Raw genomic sequence first — 18,128 nt, forward strand, 5'->3', positions numbered from 1 at the left:
CATTCTTTCGGCTCTAACAAAATCCTTTCTAAGCAATGGAGACAGAAGAGACTTTTTACTGGGATGACATCACCTTGCCTCTGCTTCTTTTTCAGAAGGTATTTCTTGGAGAGAAAAAGAAAGAAATTCTTTTTGGGGGGAAAGGATTTTTGGAAATTCTGGATTTCAGTTTCCATCATCCATCCATCAGTTTCAACCCTATTCCCCATACTGTTTAGGACAGGGGTCGGCAACCTTAAACTCTCAAGGAGCCATTTGGACCCGTTTCCCACAGAAAAGAAAAGACAGGGAGACAGAAAACCTACCAGGGATCGAAAAGCTCAATAAATCACGTGTTGCACATTGGCAGTTATGTCAAATATTTTGAGTGACTGGGCCGCAGCAGAGGGATGAAAGAGCCACATGTGGCTCCAGATCCATGGGTTGCTGACCTCTGGTTTAGGACCAGTGAGATGTCCCCCAAGACATTAGAAAGTCAGCACCAGATAGTTTTCTGGATACTGTTAGAGGGGGGCGGGTCTATTGTCCTATGCTTTGCAGCAGGGGTGTCAAACTCATGGCCCGTGGGCCGGATGCGTCACACGCTGGCCACATCCACACCCGGTTTAGCAAGGGGGGGGGAGTCGCAATACGTCACATAATGCCACTGTGACGATGCAAGTTTGACACCCCTGCTTTACACGAATGGTCCCAACCATTTCACATTTTGAGGACTCATAGCAGTGGGAATGGATAAAATGAGGGGGGAAAGGTAGAAATAATAATCATCATCATCATAAAAAACATGTACCACCTAGTGAGAAGCGGAATCAATTGGCAATTGACTATGAAGTAGGCTTCAATCATATATAAAATGACCAAATTATAGTGAAACGCAGCTTCTGCAAAACCTTCCTTTTCCAAAATTCTCAGCAGTGAACATGCTGGCTGGGGAATTCTGGGAGTTTAAATCTAGACGTTTTGCAGAACATCCAGATTGAGGTTGACATTACTTGAGGCTGACATTACATCAGGAAGAATGAACAGAACTCGATATATATAAAAATGAGTACTAGCAGCCAATCTGTTTATATAAAGAGAAGTTCTGTTTCTCAACAGAGGGATAAAAGTATTACCATAGGGCAGCGATGGTGAACCTTTTTTGCCTCGCGTGCCACAAGTGGGGGGAGCGCAGGGGGGTCGTGTGCATGCGTGCCGCACCCATAATGCAATGCGCAACCCCCCCAGTGCGCATGCGTGCACAAAAGACGCGACCCCCCCATTTTACATGCTTTTTTCGCCCTCCCCAGGCTCCAGAGGCCTGGGGAGGGCAAAAAGAGCCTCCCCCCCCCCGGAGGCCCTCCGGAGGGTTCAGGGATCATCCGGAGGCTTCCCTGACGCATTCGGAGTGCTCAAAACGACCCTCTGAGCAAACCGGAAGTCATTTCCGGTTTGCTCGGAGGGTCGTTTTAAGTGTTCAGAAAGCTTCAGGGAAGCCTCTGGATGGTCCCTGAAGCCCCCGGAGGGCCTCCGGGGGGGGAGGCTCTTTTTGCCCTCCCCAGGTTCCTATAAAGCCTCTGGAGCCTGGGGAGGGCGAAAAATGGCTTTAAAAATGGTGAACTCAGCTGGCCAGCGCACGCATGCGCGCGCTGGCCAGCTGACAGGGCATCGCCTCCCGTGCCCTGACAAATGGCTCCGCGTGCCATAGGTTTGCCATCACTGGCGTAGGGTTCCATGACTTTCAAAGACTACAGGCAACATTTGGGTGGATGTTCTTATAGACTTACCAAATATACCACTGCAAGACAAAGAATGTCCTTTTTTAAGCATCTTACAATCTGGACAGAGGCACATGGAACAATGAAGAATATGAACAGGATCATAGCCATTATTTTACTGTACACCACAGGCAACCAAATATGTAGGTACTGCTAGCTGGGAAGGTTATCACATTTGAAAGTAATCAATTTTAAGTTTATGGTGAGGAAGGCTGAAACAAGGAGTAGATGAGGTCAGAGGAGGCAAACATTGGCAGTGGACAATACATTTTGAGCCCGATACACCTTCTTCTCCCTGCTTGATATAGGTAGTCCTACAACTTACAATCATTTATTTAGTGATTGAAGTTTCAGTGACACAGAAAACAAGTGACTTGCAACCAGTACTTGAACTTACGACCGTCCCAATGTCTCTGTAGTCATATGACCAAAATTCTGGCTCTGGGCAACTGGCTTGTTTCTATGACAGTTGCAGCCTCCCAGGGGGCATATGATTGCCATTTGCAACCTTCTCAGCTGGCTTCTAACGAGCAAAGTCAATTGGGGAAGTCAAATTTGCTCAATGATTATGTGATTCATTTAACAATTGCAGTGATTTGTGTAACAACCGTGGCCAGAAAGGTTCTTAAATTGTGTATGACTCATTTAACAACTGCCTTGTTTAGCAACAGATCCCAATTGTGGTTATAAGCTGATGACTACTTCTTTTCTTCTATTCATAAATAAGTCAATAAATGATGACTAGATTAATCATGAGTTAAGGTATCCTATGAATATAATGTATGAGCAACCTGTTATTCTGGAGTCAGGTGGTGCTGAGCTCGTAAAATAAATACATCTCTTTTTCCCAAGGGGAAAAAAACTCAAGCTGTGAAGCAGAGAGAACTAGCTTTTACCAGATTCAATCAAAACCAGGCTGAGGGAAGCATTTCCAAGTGAGACTGTGCATCTCACTTGGAAAGAGGTTGCTATTCAGTGTTTCTGCTTTGCAGGTACAAAATTCTAATCCCTGGTCAGCAGAACTATGAAAAACTCCTACTGTATCTTGGACAGTTGTTAACACATTAGACAAATACAGAACTAGATGGATGAATGTCTAGATTCTATTTCAAGTGTTTCTTATGGGATGTATACATTTAGAATTCATACTGCGTAGAAAGACAATGTCTGCATATATGCACACATATAGAGTGCGTGGACGACTGCGACCCACCACATGTTTATTGGACCCGTGCCCCTCCTGGCTTGTACTGGCATCCTGGGAGGTTACACGTGACTGGCTCCTGGGCCTAGTGAACGCTTCGCTGAGTGAGGGGTCTCTCCCGGCCTCTTTGAAAGAGGCGGTGGTGAGACCCTTGCTCAAGAAGCCTTCCCTGGACCCTATGGAGCTGGCCAATTATCGTCCTGTCTCCAACCTTCCCTTCTTGGCGAAGGTTGTAGAGAGTGTGGTGGCTTATCAGTTTCCACAGCATCTGGAGGAAGATGATTATCTAGATCCGCGCCAGTCCGGCTTCCGCCCCGGGCACAGCACGGAGACGGCCTTGGTCGCGTTGGTAGATGATCTCTGGAGGGCCAGAGATAGGGGTTGTTCCTCTATCCTGGTCCTATTAGACCTCTCGGCGGCTTTTGATACCATCGACCATGGTATCCTGTTGCGCCGACTGGAGGGGCTGGGGGTCCGGGGCACCGTTTTGCGGTGGTTCGGCTCCTACCTTTCCGATCGGACGCAACGTGTGTTGGCAGGGGAGCAGAGGTCGACCCTAACCCCCCTTACGTGTGGGGTGCCACAGGGGTCGGTCCTCTCGCCACTCCTGTTCAACACATATATGAAGCCGTTGGGTGAGATCATCCGTGGTTTTGGGGTGGGATATCATCTGTACGCTGATGATACTCAGCTGTACATTTCCACCCCGAACCACCCCAACGAGGCCGTCGAAGTGATGTCCCGGTGTGTGGAGGCCGTACGGGTCTGGATGGATGACAACCGACTCAAACTCAACCCCTCCAAGACGGAGTGGCTGTGGGTACCGGCTCCCCGGTTCAGCCAATTAATTCCATCCTTGGCCATCGGGGGCGTTCAACTTGCCCCCGTGGAGCGGGCGCGCAATTTGGGCGTCCTCCTGGATGCCCGGCTGTCCATGGATGACCATGTGACAGCCGTGGCAAGGGGGGCGTTCCACCAGGTTCGCCTGGTGCGCCAATTGCGCCCCCTACTGGACCGGGACGCCTTACGCAGTTACTCACGCCCTGGTGACGTCCCGCTTGGACTACTGTAACGCTCTCTACATGGGGCTTCCCTTGAAATGCACCCGGAGGCTACAGCTGGTCCAGAACGCAGCCGCGCGGGTAATTATGGGGAGTACTAGGTACTCCCATGTGACACCTTTCCTGCGCGAGCTGCACTGGCTTCCTGTGGTCTATCGGGTGCGTTTCAAGGTTTTGATAACTATCTTTAAAGCGCTCCATGGCTCAGGACGTAGTTACTTGCGGGATCGTATTCTGCCCCATACATCCCTGCGACCAATTCGCTCGCACAGAGAGGGACTCCTCCAGGTACCGTCCACCAGACAGTGTCGAGGGGCGGCGCCTAGGAGTAGAGCCTTCTCTGTGGCGGGCCCAGCCCTGTGGAATGACCTCCCTCCGGATATCAGGACTACGTCTGACCTCCGTTCCTTCCAAGTTAAGCTCAAGACCCACCTATTCCAAGTAGCTGGCCTGGCTCAACCATGATCTAACTATATCGCTCCTGACGGGTTTTTATTAGTATAATTCAATTGAATTTATTTATTGGGATTTTTAAATATTGTGACTTTTTAATTGTTTTACAGCTATCAGCCTACCTCCTCCTTGTATACGTCTTATATACGTCCTTGTCATATGTATGTCCTGTCCAGATTTGTATTGTACTTTGTATTCTATTTGTTTATTATACGCTGCCCCGAGTCCTTCGGGAGAGGGTGCGGCTTAGAAATAAATATTCTATTCTATATAAGGTAAAGGTTCCCCTCGCACATATGTGCTAGTCATTCCCAACTCTAGCGGGTGGTGCTCATCTCCATTTCAAAGCCGAAGAGTCAGCGCTGTCCAAAGACATGGTCATGTGACTGCCGATGGTGCGCGGAACACTGTTAACTTCCCACCAAAGTTGGTCCTATTTTCCTATTTGTATTTTTAGGTGCTTTTGAACTACTAGGTTGGCAGAAGCTGGGACAAGTAACGGGAGCTCACTCCATTATGCGGCACTAGGGATTCAAACAGCTGACCTACTGACCTTTCTGATCGACATGCTCAGCATCATAGCCACTGAGCCACTGCTCGTGTGTGTGTTTGTGTGTGTGTGTATGTATGTATATGTCTCACATATATGAGAGTCTGAATCTTGAGGAACTTTTTCACATCAGAAATGGGAATAGCTTGGGGGCAGATGAGGAGGGGAATTATTACTGGAGTCTTCTTATGTGGGCCACCCTACGAAAAAATTTGAATCAGAGAGGTGCTAGGAAAAGAGGTTCCTACTGAAAAAACTTTATGCTAGTGATTCTTTCTGAAAATACTTGCACAAGGGGAGAAACTCCCACAGGGAGTATATAATTAAATTTTTCTAACAAGATTTTTCTTCTTGAAGTTGTCTTTAGAACAAAGATCTCTGTGGAGAGTACTCCAGGAATACTAGAACAATTTCCTAAAGAGATAGATATTTTTATGGGGTATTTCTACATCAGGAGCTTTAGCATTTTCAGTAAAGAAATCAAACAGCAACTCTTAAAAAGGTTAATGTGGAAGGCTTATATCTCAGACCCTCGGGTTCAAATCTCCTCTCATCCTCAAAGCATATAAATACGTACAGATGTATATAGGTGGTCCTCGACTTACGACCACAATTGAGCCCAAAATTTCTGTTGTTAACTGAAACATTTGTTAAGTAAATTTTGCCCCATTTTATGACCTTTCTTACCAGAGTTTTAAGTAAATCACTGCAGTCGATGAGATAGTAACCCGGTTGTTAAGTGAATCTGGCTTCCCCATTAACTGTTTGTCAGAAAATCACCAAAGGTGATCACATGACCTTGGGAAACTGCAATGGACATAAGTATGAACCAGTTGCCAAGTATCTGAATTTTGATCACATTACCATGGAGATGCTGCAAAGATCATAACTGGGAAAAACGGCTATAAGTCACATTTTTCAGTGCCCTTGTAACTTTCAACAGTCTCTAAATGAACTGTTGTAAGTCAAGGACTACCTGTAGTTATGCATGCACGCATACACATGTATTTATATCATATATATTCGTGCATCTACTATTTTTATTATCTATCCTTTAAGTTGCTGACTGACTCGTCCTCTTTCAAGATCTATCAAGATCAAGTGAAGTGTTAATACCACTTTATAATGTCTTGGTAAGGCCACACTTGGAATACTGCATTCAGTTTTGGTTGTCACGATGTAGAAAAGATGTGGAGACTCTAGAAAGAGTGCAGAGAAGAGCAACAAAGATGATTAGGGGACTGGAGACTAAAACATATGAAGAACGGTTGCAGGAACTGGGTATGTCTAGTTTAATGAAAAGAAGGACCAGGGGAGACATGATAGCAATGTTCCAATATCTCAGGGGTTGCCACAAAGAAGAGGGAGTCAAACTATTCTCCAAGGCACCTGAGGTAGAACAAGAAGCAATGGGTGGAAACTAATCAAGGAGAGAAGCAACTTAGAACTGAGGAGAAATTTCCTGACAGTTAGAACAATTAATCAGTGGAACAGCTTGCCTCCAGAAGTTGTGAATGCCCCAACACTGGAAGTCTTTAAGAAGATGTTGGATAGCCATCTGTCTGAAACGGTATAGGGTTTCCTGCCTAGGCAGGGGGTTGGACTAGAAGACCTCCAAGGTCCCTTCCAACTCTGTTTTTCTTCTTCTATACAACGTAATGCGTGTTAACACCTACACACGACTATAGTATACGATAGTATAGAGAAGTATAACGAGGGATAGGAAAGTCAAATACTTCCCGGAATAATACCTGCCTACCGAAAGTCACTCCTCATCCTCCGCCTTACCTTCCTCTGGAGCTCCCAGGCTCCCACGCAGGCCTTGCCCAGCTGCGCCCCGAGAAGATGCTCCCCGCCTAGCAGCGTCAGCCCACGAGGAGCGCAGCAACCCCCGCGGTAGCCGGCTACCGATGCCCCGGAGCCCACTTCCCACACCGAGCAGCAACCGCTACTCGAGGAGTTCGAGGAGGAGCCGCCGCTCCCGGGTCCCAAAGAGGTCTCACCCGCCGCCGCCACCACCGCCACTTCCACGGGTCCCCCCAGACCCCCGCCGGCGACCGCCATCTTGGACAACACGCCGGATTGCGCCGACACACCCCCTCCTCCTCAATCGTGCGCAGGCGCAGAAGGAAATCGCGGTCTCGAGGAGGCAAGTTGTTGATCATAGAGATGAAAATACTACACCAAACTTCCGCCCTCGAGAATTGTAGATCTAAATAGCTGAGAATAAGCTTTCCTGTCAGACTGGGAAAGACTACTGCAATAACAATAAGGAATATTGGATGTTAATAAATTCTGGAAAGACGGGACCTCATACCGCACAATATTTTACTTTCCTGTTGTATTGATGTGCATTCGGTAGAGAATCAGAACACTGCTAGCTATATAATACACAATAGTTTGCAACATTGGCAACTTTGAGTGGACTTCAACTCCCAACATTCCACAATCAGCCACGCTGGCTGAGGAATGCTGGGAGTTGAAGTCCACTCATCTTATAGCGTCCAAAGTTGAGCCGCTGGCAAATACATTGCGTGGCTGTCAGATCTACAAATTCAAAAAAACTCATTCTTTTTCAGTGGTGGGCATCCTGAAAACTGAAACATTAGGATGTCTGTGAATCCGAATCAAAATATTTTACATTTGTTTGTAACTTCTTTTGTTTGAAGTGTAGGTTTCCTAAAATACATGCAACAATCAAGTATTTTATGTAATGATACTAAATAGCACAACCTAGGCATTCACACTCAATAATACAAATAAAATGGCAGAAGGGAATATAAAAACATCACTTTTGTTGATCATAGCAAGGGTACTGCCGCAATTATTAGTGTAGAATTAAATCATATATATGTCTCTTACAGACACATAGTACTTCTTAGTGTAACATATCCTAGGGATGAATGATAAGCTTTATCTTCCAGACTGAGTTGGAATTAAGGTGGGCATCTAAACCAGCCAACTATCTTATCTGATATAAATAAGAGGATTACATGGAAAATTTACAGAGGCATGGGCCGCAGTCAGCAATATGCACCAATCTGGTAATAACATTGGTGTCGTTAGTTCCTTCAGTCTGCTTTTAAAAGCAGCAAATTCATTTTGCTTCACTGGCTAGTTAAAGTAAAAGTTGACCTTTCCCCCAGACCTTTTATAACTTCCTATCAGAAGATTTTGTTTATTGGGTAGTTTTAAAAACATCAAAAAGACAACTCCACTTACTATCAAGCAAGTGAGCTCTTGGGTAATTTATTTATTGGTTATTATCTTATTAACCTCTGTAAACTTACAGCAGTACAAAAATATTTTTTCTTTGAATTAGAATACATTTCACAAGATTACATTAGAGGACAGAGGACAGTTCACCACATCCTCCAAGCAACACATCTAGTTTTGCTAAGTTCCAGCACAGGGAACTATCAAAAATCAAACAAAAACATTCATTAGCATTACAGTAACTGAAAGTGTGGTAAGAAGGGAGTGGGGGTGAGATGTTTAAACACACAGGAAAATTATTGAAATATTAGATATGACATGTAACAGTGTGTGTGGCTGACAAACTTAAGAAAAATAGCACAAGGCAAGTGCAATGCAGCATATGGCCCTCATCTTTTTTTTTTATAAGGTGCATCATCAGATGATGGAGGTTGTACAAAGTCAGCTTTGAGAGTTTTGGGAATGGGGAATAGCGAACACTTCGACCATTGTTGACTTATCAGCTCTACAACCAAAGATGAGTAATAGCTCGAGAGGACGGTGGTAGCAGCAATTACTAAGAGGCACAATCCCCTGGAAATCTAACCCATGCCAGTCCCTCTGAAGTCAACAGAGATTGTAGCTTGCTTTAAACCCCATCCCGCACCCCACCAAGCAGATTCTGATTCTAATCATCTGTATTCTGCATAGAGAGGCCAATGGGAAGACTCAGCAATGGGGTCTTATGCCTAACAAAGAGAGGGAAAGACACAGGAACTTGTGTTCCTGAAGGCATCCTTGCCTGCTTTTGAGTAAACTATAGCTGGCTATTAGCATAGCATTTCCTATGGACGCCAAAAGATGTTAGATGCTTGTCTGTGGCATAATTAATGGGGGTCAGGAATTGCAAGATGCTCAGCTCAATCTACTGTTGTCTATAGGAGTTGGGCTGCAAGGTCTTTACTGAGAGGAAGCCTCCCATAACTAATCAGTCTGTCCAAGAGAAGGAAGTAGTTTGGGCTGAAGCTGGCAAATAGGCAACCGCTTCTCTGCCGCCACTCCTGATTTGCTGCCTTGACAACTGTGCACTGCCTAAACTGGTGTTTCTCATCCTTGACATTTTTTAAAGATGGGTGGACTCAAAGTTCCAGAATTTCCCCTGGCTGGAGAAATTCTGGGAGTTAAAAGTCCACACCTCTTAAAAAGGCTGTCCACGTTGCCTAGACGCAAGGTTAAGTTTATTTGGCATCAGACACCGATCAGCACCTTGTGGATGATGGCGCTTCATGCAAAAGGCCCATCACCCATGCTTAGCCCTCTCTTCCCAGACAGAAACAGTTAGCCAGAATAATACAGAGAACATAGATTGTTGTTTGTTTTTAAAAAAAGAAGAAGTTTGCAGGTCTGTTAGCAGGTGGGCGGTGAGTGGGAAGAAAGCCCACCTCTGCTCCTGTGACAGTGTCCTTAGAGACTAGTCTGTCTCATTGTCCTCATCTGTTATGCTCTGCCCATTCACAGCCATGGAGTCGTACGGGCCCTGGGACAGGTCTTCAAAGTCGTGGCTGGTGGCAGGGGAGATAATGTCTGGACTGGTGTCGCAGGACTCGGTGGTCTGCTCTGAGGTAGCAATGGTTGTGGCGGTACTTTTTGGGACTGGATCAAAGTCATCATCTTCCAGAATGGGGGATTCGTGTACATCTGGGAAAGGGGAGAAGGAACATTTGTTACGGACTTATCAGGAAGGCGCGAATAGGCATGGGATGCACTGAGTTTGTTCAGCCTTTAGTACAGACCTGACAGAGGAACTACCGTATTTTTCGGAGTACAAGATGGACCTTTTTCCCTCAAAAAAGAGGGTGAAAATCTAGGTGCGTCTTATACACTGAATTTTTGGCCTCCCGAAACCCTTTGCAAAATGGCTTTAGGGGGCTTCCAGTGCGCTGCTGGGGGCTGGGGAGGGCAGAAACGAGCGAAAAATGGGCCTTTTTTTTTTGCTCATTTTTGCCCCCCCACCCCTGCACCCAGGAGCACTCTACAAGTCTCCTAAAGGATATTCATGCTCTTTTTTGACAAAAAATGGGCCTGCTTTTGCAAAAAACAGGCCGTTTTTGGGAGGTTTGCAGAATGCAAAAACTTTTTTTTAAAAATTTGCCTCTTCAAAATCTTGGTGCGTCCTATACTCCGGTGCATCTTATACTCCGAAAAATACAGTAAACTGCTTTTTGGCCCTTAAATCTCAGTCCCCATTTGCCGTATGTCCTGGTTTACTGAACAGAACAGCTGTTAAAAGTGATTAAGAAAATGAATGTAAAGCAGTCTACCACATAGAAATTGTAACTGGACTTTTATATTTAATGTTCATAAAAAACAGACAATATTAACTGCAGCACAGAAACAAAAAGCCAAAAAATGTAAAAGGCTTGGAAAAGAACAGCATCCTTGACTGGTAATAAAAAAACCAGTACATTTCTCTGGGTGAACAAATGGGATACAAATAGCTTTCAATTTATGAGTGATGATTTTAAAATCGTTCAAAATTATGATGGCCTCAGAAAGGCAGCCTTCACAATCTTCTGGCCTCCATAAAATCTCTCTTTCTCTCTCTCTCTCTCTTTCTCTCTCCCTCTCTCTCCCTCCCTCCAGTCCACACTTAACTAATATTTTACCTAGTATCTCATACGTACAAATACTTTGCTGAAATAAAGATATATCCACAGCATTCCCATAATCTATCAAGAATGTATAAATTAAACATGGTACATTCATATATAATAATAACCAACTGCAAGAAACCTTTACTTATCTTACACAGTACTGATCTCCTTTCTTGTAGCCTGGCTTTTTCTCCAAAATTTCTGTTAATCAGGGCATTGTGGATTGGTTCACATATTAAGCCATAATAAGCAGTGCCTCCATCAGAGTAAGTCAAAACTAAATAAACCCCATTTAGAGTTAAGCAAGGACCACTTCATGCTGTCTCAAATACTGTTAAATAGCATTAAGATATACAGTATTGTTCATTATTTAACAATAGCATCATTGGAAAAACTTTGTATTGAAGTTAAGTCTACTTACTGCTAAACGCTTCTGGATACTGTTTTGCTAGCTTTCCTTTCAGAGTTCTGCAAGAAAAAAAAGACATTACAGTTGTTTCAAAGGGGCGGGGAGGAAACAGGAGTGAACTGTCACTTAATAGTGCAAGGAAAAGAAAGCAATATGTGAACTTTTTCAGAAGTCTGTCTGAAAAGGAGGAGGAGGAGGAGAAGTAGTAGTAGTAGTAGTAGTAGTATTAGTAGTAGTAGTAGTGGAAGAAGAAAAGCTGCTTCATTAGTTCTGGCAAGATAGTGAAGGCTGTGGAAGGATTAGTTCTGACTGGATGGGTAGTGGTGGAAGGATCGTATTTCTTTGCAGTCCTCTGGTCATTAGTACGCTCCCTGAGAGTTTTTGAGGCTTTTAGGACCCAGATAAACCCCCAAGTCACATCAGGGAGCTCTGAGGGAAACCGCCAACAACCAGAGGACTGCAAAGAAATATGATCCTTCTACCACCACCCCATCCAGTCAGAATTAATCTTTCCATCCTACCAAAACCGATGAAGCTTCTCAGATAAGAAGCAAAACATCTTCTTCTTCCTCAAGGGAAAAAAAAACAGTCCAGTTGCCTTTTGAAAAAGCACTTTTGTGAGACAACTAATTTTTTTTTAATTTTCATTTCAAAATTTATAGACCGCCCCCTCTCCCCGAAGGGACTCGGGGCGGTGTACAGGCATCTCATTAAAAACAGGTACAAAAGATAGATACCCTTAAAGATATTCCCTTAAAAGCGAATTAAACCTAAATTCAACTGTACAGAACTATGACTTGATGACTAAAAATCTCCAGACATCTTTTTCCCCCCAGAAAAGTTACGTCGCAACTCCCCTTCAATCTGTTTCAAATTTAAGAGGGACAAGAGGAGTTCCTGGGGCAAGAGAAAGGGCTGGATGACCGAAGAGGCGGTGTACGTACCTGATCCTCCGAAAAATACTATCCAAATCTTTCTTCATCTCCACCAATGTCCGGGTGTGGTGAAGGAAGCGTTCGTTCATCTGCTGCATTCGGACCCCAGATAGGTTGTTGAAGTTGAGCAGCATCTCGTTGGTTTTCTCAAATCGGTCAAGCCTGAACAGAAATGAGAATGAGAATGGCACAAATAATTCTGTGATCATGACGACGATCTTCAAACAAAAACACTGCAGGTATTTGCAACTATTTGTTCAATGACCGTTTTAAGTTCCAACAGCATTCAACGGACTTAGGAGCCATGTCCTACGTCCGTGATGGCGAACCTGTGGCACGCGTGCCACAAGTGGCATGCGGAGCCATTTGTCAGGGCACGCGAGGCGCTGCCCTGTCAGCTGGCCAGCGCGCATACGCGCGCTGGCCAGCTAAGTTCACCTTTTTAAAAGCTATTTTTCGCCTTCCCCAGGCTCCAGAGGCTTTATAGGAGCCTGGGGAGGGCGAAAAGAGCCTCCCCCGCCCCCCCCCCCCCGGAGGCTTCAGGGACCGTCTCTGAAGCCTTCGGAGCGCTTAAAACCACCCTCCGAGCAACCCGGAAGTCACTTCCGGATTGCTCGGAGGGTGGTTTTAAGCGCTCCGAAGGCTTCAGGGAAGCCTCTGGACAGTCCCTGAAGCCTCCGGAGGGCCTCCGGGGGGTCGGGGGAGGCTCTTTTTACCCTCCCCAGGCTCCTATAAAGCCCCTGGAGCCTGGGGAGGGCAAAAAAACATGTAAAAATGGGGGGGTGTAGCGCGTTTTGCGCGCATGCACACTGGGGTGGTCGCGCATTGCATTATGGGTGCGGCATGCCCGCACTCAACCCCCCTGCGCTCCCCCCACTTGTGGCACCCGAGCCAAAAAAGGTTCGCCATCACTGCCCTACGTTATGGCCGTTACAGCCCCTCCAAGGTCACATGATCAACATTGGGGCATTTTGCAGTCCGAGGACACTTATGATTGCAGGGGCGCCACGACCTCCCTCATTTTCTGATCTCTCCCCCACCGACGTTTGTCCTTTTGGCCACCTTGCATAGTGGCACTCAGAGGCAATGTAAGAGCTGAGGCTGAAACAGAGACCTGGGGCCATCAGCAGTGTCAGCCAGCTGCCGCTGCCCTCACACCTCTACTTGAGCCCCAGAGCTGCCCCTGAGAAATGCACCTCAAACCCCACATTGCAGCCAAACACCCCAGCACCACTGTGCAAAGACCCCGTTGGCCCTATCGCCCTAGGCCCGTGATGGCGAGCCTGTGGCACATGTGCCAGAGGTGGCACCTAGAACCCTCTCTGTGGGCACCCACAGTTGTCAGCTGCTCTTCTGGTTTCCAGCGTACATGTGGCCATTTTCTGGGTCGTTTTCAGGCTGTTTGGGGGGCCAAAAATGCCCGGAAAAACAGCCCAGAAAAACAGACTGAAAACAGCCCCCAAAACAGCCTGACAATGGGCCCAAAAAACAGGCATGGGAGTGCCAGCCAGCTGGTCTTCGGGTTTCCAGTGCGTGCACATATGTTCAGGTTTTGGCACTTGGTGCCAAAAAGTTTCACCATCACTACCCTAGGCTCGTGATGGCAAACCTGTGGCACGCAGAGCCCTCTCTGTGGGCATGCACAGTCAGCTGCTCTTCTGGTTTCCAGCATGCATGTGGCCTTTTTCTGGGCTGTTTTCAGGCTGTTTTTTGAGCCAAAAAAGCCCGGGAAAACAGCCTGGAAAACGCCCTGAAAAACGCCCTGAAAAACAGCCTGGAAACCCCCGCCAAAATGCCCCAAAAAACAGGCATGCGGGGGCCAGCCAGCTTGTCTTCTGATTTCTGGGGCTCCAGCATGTGCACAGACATTCCAGGTTTTTTTTCGGTGACAAAAAGGTTCGCCATTACTGCCCTAGGCTCTTATAGACCCTGCTGTGCTTAAGCGACCATCATTTTCTCCCGTTGCTGATGAGACACATCTGGCTTGACCTGCATATGCAGGGCAGCTGCTGGCTGCACAAAGCCTCCTTCCCAGGGCCGCAATACTTCAGAAAACTTCTGAACTGTTCCCTAGGTCTTGCAAGAACAGGCACACGACGGATAGTGCTTGACTTATGACCATAACTGAGCCCAATGGATCTGTTGCTGAGACAGTTCGGCGAGTTTCGTCCCATTTTACAACCTTCCTTGCCGCGGTCGTTAAGCAAACCGCTGTACTTTTTAAGTGACTTAACACGGTTCTTAAGTGAATCTGGCTTCCCCCGTTGGCTCTGCTTGTCAGAAGGGGAAAAAGAGGGATCGCATGACCTCGGGACCCTACAACCGTCATAAACATGAGTCAGTTGCCAGGCATCCAAATTTCGATCACCTGAGTTTGCTGCAATGGTTGTAAGTGTAAACAAAACGGTTGAGCGGTCGCTAAACAAATGGTTGTAACTCGAGGGCTACCTTTATTTGGAGAATGCCGGCAACCCATTCCTCAAGGGTTTTGCAATGCTTCCCAACAGTTTTGTCCAATGGGAAAGAGCCAAGGAGTTTGCTTTTGCCAGCTCACTTCCTGCTTTTTTGCCCTTCCTGCCTTCTCCATTGGATGGCATTCTTACAGTATTTGCATCATGCTGTGGTTTCGTGGAGTGTGGCAAGCAGCCCCAAGAAGTTTCCCCACTGAACGCATCCTACAAATGGTTCCCCTTCCTTGTGGGACCTATGGACTGAGTTGCTTATATATGATATTGGCAGGTGGATTTGTTTTTAATAAGCTTTTCAGTGAGTACTTACTGGTATGACAACTGGCAGGATAGAAAATGAAGGAAAAGATATACCAGTATGTCCTACCCTCTTTTTCTGCTAGATGAAAACATCAAGAGGAAAGAATAAGTGATGAAAGAAGTAAAGTATCAGCTGGCAAAACGAGAGATTAATGACCGACAGGAAAGTTTACTAAGATCAAAGTAATACAACGCCGTGGAAAAAAAGTATAGCACTCACATGTTCTTCTGAGCCAAGATGATGGCGTTTACATCTTCTGAGTTCACCATGCTGAGCACACGGTTGCAGAAGACGCCCGAGGCAGTAGGTTCCATCTTAGACAGACACTGAAATCTGCCAAACACGAGAGAGGGAAGGAAGATACATAACGAGTAAGAAAACTTCGTCTAGGCTTAGAGAGTTATACAACCTCCTATGATTTGAGGAAGAAAAGCTTTCTATTATCTATAAGAAAGAAGAAAAGCATCCTCAAAGGAAATAATACCAGTGAGGAACATAAATTATATGGGCGCACATATGTGCTAGTCGTTCCCGACTCTGGGGGGCGGTGTTCATCTCCGTTTCAAAGCCAAAGAGCCAGAGCTGTCCGAAGACGTCTCTATGGTCATGTGTCCGGAATGACTAAATGCTGAAGGTGCACAGAACGCTGTTACCTTCCCACCAAAGGTGGTCCTTATTTTTTCTACTTGCATTTTTACATACTTTCGAACTGCTAGGTTGGCAGAAGCTGGGACAAGTAATGGGAGCTCACTGTTATGCGGCACTAGGGATTTGAACCGCCGAACTGCCAACCTTTCTGATCGACAAGCTCAGCGTCTTAGCCACTGAGCCACCATGTCCCTTACATTGCTTCAAAAGCCGAAACAGAAAAAGCTTGTCAGGCCTGCCCCAACTAGATCCCTAGGAAAGAAAGTCCCACAACTCCATTTGGCTGAAGTGATAGATTCTTTTACTGAGGGGTAGTAGTTGCAGCAAAAGCAAGGCAAGGTCTGAGTATTCCTCCGCAAAGATACAGAGATTTCCCCTTACTTGTGGCCCTCCGCCTTGACTGGTCCGTCAGTGTCCAATGGCATCCTGGCTTGATGTTTTGGGAATAGCTTTGATGGTAGGGGCGTCTCAGTCAGGAGAGGCTTCACATTCTTTCCTAGATCAGGCATACTTAAGGTGGTGGAATCTGGCCACTTGGCACTTCTGGTTCCTGTCAATGTCCCCCCTACCCCCCTCTTCACATCACCCTGCACAACTTCCTTAGCTTCCCCCACCCCCTTCCTTTGTTTATGGCAGGATGCCAGCAAGCTTAGTAGAGATGGCAGAGCTGACAAGCTTTTTCCCAGATGCTGACTTAATCACCAACTTTTCAAGAACTCACATTTTTTCCCCATGCCATAAATAAACGTATCGATGTAGAACCTTGCAGGGAAAATGTCAGTGGGAAAAGTGTGCATTCTTGTCCCTCACCTCTTGCCTTCAAGGGTGAGAAAAGCAAATGCTGCTGTCCTGATTGGCCCACCACACCCATGAGATTTTGTTCCTGTGGCGAGTAAGTCATTTTAACCTGGTCTAGATGCCAGCTAGGTAAACTTGATTTTGCATGAAGCATTTTCTTATGCTCCTCTGCTCTGTGCCCTGCACAGTTGGTCCTTTCTACATCTGGATTTCTCTGATATGGGGTTATGTTCCTAGAATAAGGATCATTTGCTTTACTAGGTTTACAAAATGTCCCACTGGGTGGGGTTCATTCATTTTCCACAACCAGTTAGAACATCAGATCTTTGAAATATTTTCGGTCTCCACAAGCTGTCCTTTTTAAGACCATCCCTCAGTATAGGCATCCTCAAAGGAAATAATACCAGTGAGGAACATAAACTATAAAGGTAAAGGTTCCCCTCGCATATATGTGCTAGTCGTTCCCGACTCTAGGGGTCAGGGCTCATCTCCGTTTCAAAGCCGAAGAGCCAGCACTGTCCAAAGACGTCTCTGTGGTCATGTGCCCGTCATGACTAAACGCCGAAGGCACACGGAACGCTGTTACCTTCCCACCAAAGGTGGTTCCTATTTTTTCTACTTGCATTTTTACATGCTTTTGAATTGCTAGGTTGGCAGAAGCTGGGACAAGTAATGGGAGCTCAGTCCGTTATGTGGCACTAGGGATTCAAACCGCTGACTTTTCTCATTGACAAGCTCAGCGTATTAGCCATTGAGCCACCGCGTCCCCAAAACTCGACGGAACAATATCCCAAATTCAGTCTGAACATCTAGCTGTCTGTTCGACCAACCATAATTTATTACATTTATTATACGCCATCCAACTCCCAGCAACTCTGATTTTTTATTCTTACACTTCAGGAATCTTCGCAATATTCAATTCAAAAACTCCCTTCTTGCAATAAACGATTCTGACCATATCCCAAGGGCAGCGTTTCTCAACTTCAGCCAACTCAATAATGGGCGGGCTTCCAACTCCCAGAATTCCCCAGCGGGCATGGAGTTGAAGTCCACTTAACTTGCTAAGGTTGAGAAACGCTGCCCTAGAACTATGGGAACCAGACCTCCCAGGTGTAGTACAGCTCCACCAGTAGGTACAATCCCCAGCCAGCGCTTGTGTGGAGAGTGGGAAGTATAATCCAATTTGCACTTTGTAGCAAAATTTGCAATTTGAACCAAGATTTGCAATTTGAACCAAGATTTGCAATTTGCACCAAGATGATAGGAATTGTAGCTTACTTTATTATCCAAGTATTACCAGATTGGGGGGTAGTAGCTGCTCTCCTGAGTTAGAAGCGAAGTGGTTTCAAGTGGCTCCGCCCCTTTTCCCGCCAGACCCCTCCTCTCCTCCCCTCCCCACGCGCAGTTATCCTCTGCCCGGGAGCAGGTGCGACCACGCCTATTGTCCCTACCTGGAGGAGTGAACCAGCCAACGGATCACATGTCGGACGCTTAAAGGGGATCCGCTGACGGGAGCCGGAGCGAGCGAGAAGGGAGAGACTGAAAAAAAAGTTTCCCCTCTCTCAAGCCCACCACCGATTGTTAACTCCGGCCATAGACCCAGAGCAGCAGGCTCACTTCCGGGTTGGGCTGGGGAATCACGTGACGCGCGACCTCGCTGGCGTCTGGCGTGCCGTACGGAGCGGGGGAGGGCGG

At 46.4% G+C, this 18,128-nt stretch overlaps 2 protein-coding genes across 4 annotated transcripts in view; both read right to left on the reverse strand.

The window, feature by feature from the left end:
- The window catches only part of WDR18 (WD repeat domain 18), an 80,210-nt gene extending 73,102 nt beyond the window's left edge, over positions 1–7,108 (reverse strand). Inside the window, exon 1 of the mRNA XM_081935853.1 lies at positions 6,814–7,108. Within this exon, the coding sequence (XP_081791979.1) occupies positions 6,814–7,089 (276 nt within the window). The 5' untranslated portion in view covers positions 7,090–7,108. The remainder of the gene's footprint in view (positions 1–6,813) is intronic.
- A 1,150-nt stretch (positions 7,109–8,258) lies between these two features.
- On the reverse strand, positions 8,259–17,816 carry KXD1 (KxDL motif containing 1). 3 transcript variants are annotated; one of them, XM_081960344.1, is made up of 5 exons: positions 17,712–17,816; positions 15,207–15,320; positions 12,228–12,380; positions 11,296–11,342; positions 8,259–9,918 (listed from the first exon to the last, which is right to left on the reverse strand). In XM_081960344.1, the coding sequence occupies exons 2-5, from the start codon at positions 15,299–15,301 to the stop codon at positions 9,692–9,694; spliced, it is 522 nt and encodes a 173-aa protein (XP_081816470.1). In that variant the 5' UTR covers positions 15,302–15,320; positions 17,712–17,816; the 3' UTR covers positions 8,259–9,691. The 3 variants fall into 3 exon arrangements, with proteins under 3 accessions (XP_081816470.1, XP_081816471.1, XP_081816469.1); XM_081960345.1 differs by having other exon boundaries at positions 17,731–17,800; XM_081960343.1 differs by lacking the exon at positions 17,712–17,816 and adding an exon at positions 17,327–17,350.
- Positions 17,817–18,128: the final 312 nt, after the last annotated feature.

The sequence above is a fragment of the Natrix helvetica genome (genome assembly GCF_964273705.1).
Source record: "Natrix helvetica genome assembly, chromosome: 1".
NCBI classification, from domain to species: domain Eukaryota; kingdom Metazoa; phylum Chordata; class Lepidosauria; order Squamata; family Natricidae; genus Natrix; species Natrix helvetica.